The 10,164-nt window shown below is 56.7% G+C and overlaps 2 protein-coding genes across 2 annotated transcripts in view; both read left to right on the forward strand.

Moving 5' to 3' along the window:
• Positions 1–2,031, forward strand: part of LGALS1 (lectin, galactoside-binding, soluble, 1) — a 3,499-nt gene extending 1,468 nt beyond the window's left edge. Inside the window, exons 2-4 of the mRNA XM_010845078.1 lie at positions 53–132; positions 1,318–1,489; positions 1,827–2,031. Of these exons, the coding sequence (XP_010843380.1) occupies positions 53–132; positions 1,318–1,489; positions 1,827–1,973 (399 nt within the window). The 3' untranslated portion in view covers positions 1,974–2,031. The remainder of the gene's footprint in view (positions 1–52; positions 133–1,317; positions 1,490–1,826) is intronic.
• A 3,419-nt stretch (positions 2,032–5,450) lies between these two features.
• Positions 5,451–10,157, forward strand: NOL12 (nucleolar protein 12). Its single transcript, XM_010845079.1, has 6 exons — positions 5,451–5,622; positions 6,917–7,022; positions 7,297–7,345; positions 7,860–8,002; positions 9,283–9,380; positions 9,689–10,157. The coding sequence occupies exons 1-6, from the start codon at positions 5,540–5,542 to the stop codon at positions 9,852–9,854; spliced, it is 645 nt and encodes a 214-aa protein (XP_010843381.1). The 5' UTR covers positions 5,451–5,539; the 3' UTR covers positions 9,855–10,157.
• Positions 10,158–10,164: the final 7 nt, after the last annotated feature.

The following is a 10,164-nucleotide window of genomic DNA, read 5'->3' on the forward strand; positions in this document are numbered from 1 at the left end:
AGACCCCGCCATTGCGTCCTCTAACCCTTCTGGGCGGGGTCTCGTCTGGCAGGGTCTGGTCGCCAGCAACCTGAATCTCAAACCTGGGGAGTGCCTCAGAGTGCGGGGCGAGGTGGCCGCAGACGCCAAGAGGTGAGGGGGATGAGGGCTGGGGCGGCGGGCGGCGGGCGGCAGGGGCGGCGGGCGGGCAGGGGCGGCGGGCGGGCAGGGGCGGCGGGCGGGCAGGGGCGGCGGGCGGCAGGGGCGGCGGGCGGCAGGGGCGGTGGCTCAGCTCGAGGGAGGAGCCGGGCCGGGCCAGGGGCGTGGCTGGCTGGGCCCGGCCCCTCCCTCCCGCGGGGGCAGGTTTCAGGTCCGCGGCCGCTGAGGCAGTGTCTTCTGGATGAGTCACTTCTTCCGCGGGGTCTGGACGCCCCTACCATTGTCGCACCCTTAAACTGAACCAGCTGCGGCCTCGTCATCTACCTCGGCTGGCCTTCCTCTCGCCCCTTGCTGTGGGCGGGGCCTGAGGGGGCGGAGAGAAGGGATGAAAGGGCGTCACCCTTGCTGCCCGCCTTCGAGATCCGTTTTATTTTTCTTTCACTCCTTCCTGAACTCATCATTCATTCGGCCAGCTGGCCTAGTTTCTCCGGAGTCTTGTGACCTTGGGTCAGTCAACCCCCCGCCTTGAGCCTTATTTGTTAATCAGTTCGTGGAGGGGGAAGTTGCTGTGTGAAAGTGCAATGCTGGATCTCTCGGTGACGATGATGACCAGCTGACCGTATTAAAAGAGCCGCAGGTTTCACGCGTACCACTTGTGCCATTCTTTCCAAACCCTCAGAGGTAGGCATTGCTGTTAGCTCCACTCAGCAAATGTATTATTGTTATTCGTTCATGAGCCCCGCAGTTATTGAGCACCTACCTGCTGTGTGTCACGCATCGTGCTGGGCACCAGGGCTACAGATAGACAAGACGGCCAGGACAGTTGCCTTCCCAGAGGACGCCATCTGGAGGGAGTCTCTGACCTTGATCAAAGGGGCTGGGACACAAATTCATGTCTGCAAGAGTCCTGGCTGTCAGCACAGCAAGACCCTTAAGAGATCCTCTTGGTGCAGCCTCCGCTGTGTAGATATGGATACTGAGATCCAGAGAGGGGCAGGGACTTGCTCAGGGGCGCACAGCAAGGAGGAGGCAGGGACACAGCTGGAATCCAGGTTTCCTGCTTCTCGCAGTGAGTTCCCCCAGCGAGGTGCATTCACACAGACTGGGTGGCACAGACTAGAGGGCCTGAGGGGGCTGTGGCCGGTGGGGGTGGCCTCAAGCCCACCTGTTACCCTCTAGCTTCTTGCTGAACCTGGGCAAAGACGACAACAACCTGTGCCTCCACTTCAACCCTCGTTTCAACGCGCATGGGGACGTCAACACCATCGTGTGTAACAGCAAGGACGCTGGGGCCTGGGGGGCCGAGCAGAGGGAATCTGCCTTCCCCTTCCAGCCTGGAAGTGTCGTGGAGGTGGGCTGGGGTCTGGGGGCGGCGGGGGATCAGGGCACTGGGTGGGCTGGGGCAGAGCTGGGTTGAGTGGCTAGAAATCTAGGGCCCAACCCTCCAACCTCGCTCCCCCTTCCTCTACCTTCCCATCTCCCTGCCCTTCCCTCACCAGTTGTGTGATCCTCGGTGAGCAATATCCCCTTCTCCCAACCTCAGGGCCTCACCCATGAAGCAGGGCTGTTGTCAGGGCCGAGTGAGGAAAGGGCTCTGCGAGGGCCTAGGACCTGCATGCTGCAGCTGTGGCCGTGGAGTCAAGGGTCTCTGTGGGGTCCACATGCTCACTGCCTTTCTGCACCCCTAGGTATGCATCTCCTTCAACCAGACGGACCTAACCATCAAGCTGCCTGATGGATACGAATTCAAGTTCCCCAACCGCCTCAACCTGGAGGCCATCAACTACCTGTCTGCAGGTGGTGACTTCAAGATCAAGTGTGTGGCCTTTGAGTGACATATGGGCCAGCCAGCCCATGGCCCCCAATAAAGGCAGCTGCCTGTGCTCCCCCTGATCTAGCCTCCTGTGTGTGTGGGTGTGGAAGAGGAGGGTTCCACCAACTGCCCCAAGCCCTGTCTCTGCCCTTTCCTTCACTTTCATTCACTACCTTGATGCATACCTTTTTGGGGGGTGGGGCTGCGCTATGTGGCTCGTGGAATCTGAGTTCCCTGACCAGGGATGGAACCCAGGCCCATGGCAGTGAAAGCATCTAACCATTGGACCCGACAGGGAACTCCCTTGATGTTATACCTCTTAAGTGGGCTTCCAACCCACTCCATTATTCTTGCCTGGAAAATCCCGTGGGCAGAGGAACCTGGCAGACTACAGTCCATAGGGTCGCAAAGAGTCAAACACAACTGAAGTGCAGGCATACCTCTTACGTGCCACTGACATCTTCTTCCCCTGGGTCCCCTGGGCTGAACAGAAAGCTCGGTACCCAGTAGGGAGCTCAATACTAAATAAGCCCCAGTCACTACCCTCAAACAGTTGCCAACTCAGTGGACCCCAGCACACAGTAGATGCTCAAAAGGTATTGAATAAATGAAAACAGGGAGAGTCAAGAACAGGCTGATTCATGCCATGGTATCTGGAGCAGCACAGAGGGAGGTAGAGGGAAGAATACCTGGGGCCCCTCATTTGTTTTCATGAGCTAGGAAGCCGTCCGATTTCAGACAGGGAAAAGCTGTGTGCCCTTCTGGGCCTTAATTGACCTCACTGAGCCTGTTTAATTCATGCATATAACGGGGAGGATAGCACGGAGCCTCCCATGGGATTGCTGTGAGGATGAGGTGAGGTATGTGAAGGAGGACAAGCATAGGGCTGGTACATGACAACCACGCAGTGGGTAGAATATCCGTCCCTGCCCTACTATCGCTTGAGATCTTATCCCCTGAATCTGAAGAGGAGGAAACAGGCTCTGGGTGGTGACTCCCTGGTCTGTACCAGGCCCAGCTGAGCCTTCTGGGGCTCCCCAATCACCCCAGCTTTGTGGTGCCTGGCCACACCCCTGAATGCTGGAGTGTAAGGGCAACCAGGGTGCCAGTCTGGAAACTCAGGACCCTTAACCCAACAATGGGAAGATGGGCTTGGGCGATGGCCCTGGCACCACCTGCTGGCCCATTTCTGATAGGAGGAATGGGGGAGAGGGGATGCTAGCCCCTGCAGAGAGCCTAGAAATAGAGGCAGGTGGGCCTCCTGCTGCACACAGCCTCTTCTTCCCTGCAGAGCAGAGGATTGCAGGGGACTCACACAGGTCTCCACGAGCCCCTCTGCTGGTTTCCAGAGGATGTGCTTTCCAAGGCCAGCCAGGCTGTGTTACTCTGGAGGGCAAGGCTTCACCCAGCTCCATCATGCTCATTTGTCACAAGAGATGGGACATGAGCTGACTGCTGGGCAACCCTGCACACTGACCACGCCTCTGCCCCCTTTCCTTTCTGCTCCCTCCTGTAGGGCTCCTACCTCCCTGGGAAACAGCCCCTGGGAACTGAGCCAGTGTTCCCAAAAGGCTTAGAATCAGAACCTCAGCAGGCAACCCCCAAACCCCAGGGAAGCCTCCTGAGGTGTGTGTGGGGTGGGAGCTTGGCTAATTTCAGTCTCCAGAACAGCTAGCATCAGCTGTGAAACACTGGATAGGTTTCTTTCCCCCAGCCTTAGTTTTCTCACCTGTAAAATGCGGGCTGTTATTTTCAACTGGCCCCTTTGGGTGGATCACTCCCATCTCAGTGAGTCCGCTGCAGGATACATCTCTATGTGGGCCTCGGAGGATGGAGAACACAGGCTGGGAGCTGCCTTGAGCCACACCCAATCTCCAGGCTCTCTTGGGGCACCCAAGTGGCCACCCAGAGAGAGACAGCTTTGGAAGTCTGGCTGTGGGTGGGGTGCCCTCTGCTGGACATTGGAGAAAGAGTCTTCTTGACTGCCTTTTTCTCGCCCTACTTACTCTCCCTACACTGGCTGAACACACAATATACCAGGACTGGGACTACAACCAGGCAGAGGAAAGCTCCTGGGGCAGATTAGGAGAGAGATCACTGACTGTGGAGGAAAGAAACTCGGCTTGGAGTCAGATAGACCTGTGTTCAAACCCCAGTTCCATCACTGTGTGCCCTTGGACCAGTTACATAACTCCTCTGAACCTGTTTCCTCACCTATCAAATTGCATTAATACTAGAATCCACCTTGTGTGACTGTTGCAAGGATTAGCTGAGATAATGCGGAGAACTGCATTGTGCCTAGCACATAGTAGGGGCTCGGTAAACATTGGTTCCCTTCACCTCTTTTCAGACCCCGTGTGTCCCAAGAGCCTATGAAACTGGGTCCAGAGAAACAATAAGTAGAGTTCTGTCTTTAGATGACAGGGCTCTGCCCTCAGCACCTGCTCTTCTTGTCTGTGTGACCTTGGGTAAGTGACCACACCTCTCTCAGCCTCATTAAAATGGGACTCATATCTCAAAAAAGATAATCATTTAGGGACCATGGCGATCCAGTGGTCCACACTTTCACTCTAGGGGACATCTTGGGTTGGAGGACTAAAGATCCCACATGCTACATGGCACAGCCAAAAAAAAAAAAAAGATAATCGTGCAAAGAACTAAATGGCAGCTGCTGTTAATTCTTTGGCTTATTACCTTCATCATCATTTCTATTAAGAAAATGTGCCATCTCTTGCTGTGCCTGAACATAAAAATATGCTCAATGAACATAAAAATAATTTCAAGGAGAAAGTGATCCTAAAGGGAAGTGTGTTAAGACTGTGAGCTAACTGCAGCAAAGGGCTCTCAAGCTTTTGGAGTCTGGGTGGGGTTGCCAGTCCCACATCTATTTCCCTGGAGTAAAGGGGACCTGGAACTCCCAGGGAAGAGTTTGGAACAACGGCACCTGCCCGGGGTGGCGTGATTCACTCTGCGCTGGGAACTTTCGCAGATGTGGCCTCTTTGAGCCCCTCGTGGGCTGGCAGCTCCAACTGGGTGGGCTGCGAGGGCCGACTGCACAGAGATTCCCCACAGAGCAGCTGTCTTCTTACTCTGCACCTGACCGTACGTTCCAGGAGGGCAGAACCACTCCACACACAGGGCAGCAATCGGGGGTGACGCTGCACACCACTTAAGAACGAGCTGACTTTAAGTTACTTCCCCTGAGCCTCCACGGAAGGCCGCTCGCCGGGCATCTTGCTGGGGGTAAGGCGGGGCGCAACACTGCAGCCAAGGCAATGCTTCTACCCAGTCAGGTGCCAAGGATGGCAAGCGGCTTGGCCACTAGTGGCGGTGCAGGGCCAGAGAGACAGTTGTTCATCACCTTGTTCAGCTGCGGGGAGTGGGGAGCGTAGGGGCGGGGGCAGAGATCCCGCCTGTTATACACGAAATAGAGAGGGACGGGAGGAACGCAGGGCGGCCCCTTTAAAAGGCGGGGTCCGGCGAGCGGAACGGCAGAGCGTCGCTGCGGAGCACTTCCGGGAGGCTGTCCGTTCTACAGCCGGAAGTGTCTTTGGCGCGCGGAATACGCGCCGCCGGAGAGTTCGTGCTATGGGCCGCAACAAGAAGAAGAAGCGAGATGGTGACGACCGGCGGCAGCGGCTCATCCTGAGCTTCGACGAGGAGAAGCGGCGGTGAGTGCCAAGGCTGAGCGGATCTCGTTCGGGCCGCCGGGCAAGGCCGAGGCCGGGTATGTCCGCACACGCTCACGCGGAGGGCCCTTCCGGTCCCGCCTTCTCGGCGTGGTGCGGCGGCCTGGCTGGTGGAAGCCGCGGCTCTGGGCCCCGCCAGCCTGGAGGGATGGAATCGCCCGCCCCGCCCTCGCGTCGCTTCTTTGCTCCCCAAGCCGCCTTGTGATGCTGTGTGCGCGGCCCGAGAGCGGGCTTCACCCTCCCCAGCCTGGCGGCCTCACTCGCAGTTGTGTTGTTCAGACTATCAGTCCTGTCGGACTCTCTGCGATCCCATGGACTCACAGTAGACTCAGCTGTTTTGGATGAAAATGATTAGTGAATGAATCATTAGTGAAAATCATTAGTGAATGAATTAGTGGTCTAGCACCACTCAGAGTGCCACCGGGACCTATGGTAGTGGGTCAGCGAAAAGCCTGGTGTTGGGCTCCAGAACAGATAGCAATGGTGCGGCCAGACCTAGGAAGATGAGAGGGACTGAGATAAGATGGAGCGTGGGGAAGGAAGTGCTGGGGCATCGTCAGGAAACTCAGGGAGGCATCAACAAGACCTACAGACGAGTCGAGGGGCAGAGTCCTGGGGAAATGGGTGTTGGTCCAATGGACAGTTTGTGGAGGTCTTGGTGAGGGTGGCCTTGAAAACCCCACTTGAAGCGGCCTAATTCACTGAGGAATAGAGTTTGCCAGTGAAGAAGGGACCCTCACCGGCTCTAGGTTCAAAGGCTCTCAGCCTATGTCCACCACCTGGCCCTGTTGCTGGCAACTAAGAGCCCAGGAGGGTAGTGAGTGGGGAAAGAGGCAGCATCTCCCTCTCTTTCCCTAACCTTACACTCTCTGACCCCCTTGGGCAAGTCATCTTACCTTTCTCTGCCTCAGTGTCTCCCATCTGTGAATTGGGAATGGGTACCTGATTGAGGACAGGGGAAAAGGGGGTGACAGAGGATGAGACGGTTAGATGACATCATTGACTCAATGGATCTGAGTTTGAGCAAAGTCCAGGAGATAGTGAAGGACAGGTCATGCTGCAGTCCATGGGGTCACAAAGAGTCAGGCGTGACTGAGCAACTGAACAACAATAACCACCCAATATGCATGCTGTTAAGATTACATGAGTTAATATGTTTACATTTTTGGAATGGTGCTTAGCACATGGTGAGTGCAGTATTAGCTTTTTTCCCCACCTTTTCCTGGAGTGAGCCCTTCTTCCCTTGTGTCTTGTTTCTCTTGCCTCTTTGCTGTAGGGAGTACCTGACAGGCTTCCACAAGAGGAAGGTAGAGCGGAAGAAGGCAGCCATTGAGGAGATCAAGCAGCGGCTGAAGGAGGAGCAGAAGAAGCTCCGGGAAGAGGTGCAGAGGGAGAGGGCAGCAGAGTGTCTCTGACTCCCAGGGACTCTGCAGCCTCCCTGGCCCGAATAGGGGCACCTGCAGGGCTGAGGGGAGGGGGCGGGCAGGCCTGGCGTGCAGTTTATGCAGATAGAGATGCCGTGGTCCAGGTGTGGGGAAGGTTCAGGGTAAGATCTCTTGATCTTTCCCTCCAAGCCATGGTCTTACTCATCCTGGAGGGGAGCAGTGTCTGGGCTGAGAGGCCATACTCACCATGTTGCCTTCCCTTCGGTTTCAGCGCCACCAGGAATACTTGAAGATGCTGGCAGAGAGAGAGGAGGCTCTGGGTTAGTCCAGTCCTTGACCTGACCTGGAGAATAGCCAGTCGGTTGAGTTTGTTTATCCCTTGGTGGGTGGAAGGGAAGGGGTACAAGGACTGCAGAGAAGCTGACATCCCTAGCTTTAGGGATCTTGGTGGTGCCCTAGGAGCCAGGGGTGTCCTCAGGTACCTCTAAATGTCAGTGGATCAGAGACCAGGAGGAGACCCAGACCTCTTGGCAAATGGATCCTGAGCAGAAAGCCCAGTTTCTGAGGCCTGGAGGGACTGGGGGTGGCAGCAGCTCCTGGGGTCCTGGTGGGGACCAGGTGGTCTGGGGTGTCCCTGGAGCATGAAGGGAGGAGTTGGGTCATTTCCAGCACTTGTCTGCAGGCCAGGCTCTGGAGCCAGTGACTTCCTGGGTGCCACTCTATAGAGTAGAGGGGGCCATTACATTCCAGGGCTGGAGTCGGGGTGGGGTGTGTGCTGGAGCCTGCTTGCTTGTGTCCTGGGCTGAGGCCTGGTCCTGTACCCACCCTGCACAGAGGAGGCTGACGAGCTAGACCGGCTGGTGACAGCAAAGACAGAGTCGGTGCAGTACGACCACCCCAACCACACAGTCACCGTGACCACCATCAGCAACCTGGACCTCTCAGGGGCACGGCTGCTCGGCCTGCCCACGCCTGAGGTGGGGCTCTGTCCCAGCCTGGGGGAAGAAGGGACACAGGGTCAGCCTGGCTTATCAAGCGGGTCAGTAAGCGCTGGTCCATGTCAAGGATTCCAGTACAAGGGGCTCTTTGCTCTGGGCAACCCTCCAGGGCCTAGACCAAAGCCCTGAACCCTGGGGCTTCAGAGGTCAGCTCTACCATGAGCAGCTGTGGGAGCTTGGGCAGGTTTCTCTGCCTCGCCTGCTTCTTCCTTTCACCAGTACACTGGGGGTCACTGATGATAGCAGCTGCCTTGCTGGGTCGCTGTGAGGATAAGGGTGGTCTGTCCACTAGAAGCCCTCGAGAGCGGCTGGTTGTGCTTGCTACCCCTGCAAGACACGTCTCTCTGCTCTGACCTGTGAGGTGTGAGTCATAGCAAGTTCCAACCAGCATTAAAAAAAAAAAGGAAACAATATCAAAAGTATCAGAAAGCATCCCAGCAGGTGTTGTCTTATGAAACCTATGTTTCAGTTAAGCCTGTGTCTGGGTTGTGTAGGGATTTATGCACATGTATGTGTATAGTTTGGAGAAGTAAATGGCAACCCACTCCAGTATTCTTGCCTGGAAAATCACATGGATGGAGGAGCCTGGCGGGCTACACCCCATAGAGTCGCAGAGAGTTGAACGTGACTGAGTGACTAACACACACACGTGTATAGTTAGTTACCAGGTAAACCACATCCCCTTGCGTGGGTTATAGTGTCTTTAAGTTCTAGAGCCACTGCTTTATTATATCCTTTCTGAGCTCACACTCGCTTTGTGTTTGATGCTTATTCTTCTGTTGTGAAAGTTGCTCAGTCGTGTCTGACTCTTTGAGACCCCATGGACTATAGCCTGCCAGGCTCCTCTGCCCATGAGATTCTCTAGGCAAGAATACTGGAGTGGGTAGCCATTCCCTTCTCCAGGGGATCTTCCCAACCCAGGAATTGAACCCAGGTCTCCCGCATTGCAGGCAGATTCTTTACCGTCTGAGCCACCGGGAAGCCCTTTCTTCTGTCTGGTCTGATGCAAAGACCAGTCTTGTCTCCATTTTAGAATTCTTCCGTTTGCGAGTGTTGGAGTGTGCCCACTGTGGGCCGTGGCGGTGGAGGACTTCAGAACCCAGCTCTGCCCCATGTCATTCCTGCTTCAGGGCACATGTGGCCTTTCGCCACCTAGAGCCGCCTTCTGAGCCCCGAGCAGGCGTGGGAGGCAGCAGAGTGGTGACTGTTAAGGAGGCTCAGGCCTGTTGATCCGCCACTCCTGTTCTGTGCTTCTTTAGCAAGGGGCCGGGTCTGGGCCTGAGGACGAGGTGTCATCCATGGAGAAGCCGACCAGAGCCTTACCCAGGAAGTCCAGGGACCCTCTGCTGTCCCAGCGGTGAGCCCTGGCCTGTCCTTCCCTGTGAGCCTGTTCCTGTGGCTGGGGTTGTGACAGTCACCTCCCGCTGGCCCATGGTGGGTGGTGTAGGGCAGAGTGCCTGGGGTAAAGGACCTTTGTCGCTGTGAGCTGAGGAGCTGGCAGGCCCTCTGGGACAGAGCATGCTGCCTGTAGAATGGCATTTGGGGCCTGTCCTGACTTCCCCTGCATGAGCTGGGCTGTCAGGCACCCCCCGACCCACCCTTCCACCCATACCTTATTCCCCAGGGTAAACTGAGGCCCAGGCCTCACCAGCATTCCTCCCATAGGATCTCCTCTCTCACGGCCTCACTGCATGCGCACAGTCGCAAGAAGGTCAAGAAGAAACGTCTTCGCCGGGCCCAGGACACCACCAAGAAGCCCCCGAGCGCCACTCGTACCAGCAAGACACGGCGCCGCCGGCTGACAGGCAAAGCCCGGCACAGCGGGGAGTGAGCTCGGAGACCCCGGCCAGGCACCAGCCTTGTCAGCAAGGACCTGTCCTGTCTCAGCTGGGCTGTCTCATAACCCAGCCTGCACCCAGGCAATGACTACAGCCCAAGCTTGGGAGGCCAGCACCCCTCCAGCCTGGGGTTTGGACTCCAGAAGGTGCGGGCAGCTGAGAGCTGGCCTCCCCCAGGAGGAGCCTCCGGGGGCCAAGTGTGGGGCGTCTGGCCAAATGTGAACCTCCCTGGACCTTCATCAGATTTGTGAAACTAAGCACACGTGTGGTTGGTTTGTCCCTGACCCTGATGCCGCACACCAG

Source organism: Bison bison, unplaced genomic scaffold, assembly GCF_000754665.1.
Source record: "Bison bison bison isolate TAMUID 2011002044 unplaced genomic scaffold, Bison_UMD1.0 scf7180017864213, whole genome shotgun sequence".
Classification (NCBI taxonomy): domain Eukaryota; kingdom Metazoa; phylum Chordata; class Mammalia; order Artiodactyla; family Bovidae; genus Bison; species Bison bison.

Bases quoted from the DNA above. Each gene is read 5' to 3' on its own strand.
- NOL12 (XM_010845079.1), top strand. From the start codon at position 5,540: ATGGGCCGCAACAAGAAGAAGAAGCGAGATGGTGACGACCGGCGGCAG. The intron at 8,003-9,282 runs GTGGGGCTCTGT...GTGCTTCTTTAG, and splicing joins TCGGCCTGCCCACGCCTGAG to CAAGGGGCCGGGTCTGGGCC. The intron at 9,381-9,688 runs GTGAGCCCTGGC...TTCCTCCCATAG, and splicing joins GACCCTCTGCTGTCCCAGCG to GATCTCCTCTCTCACGGCCT.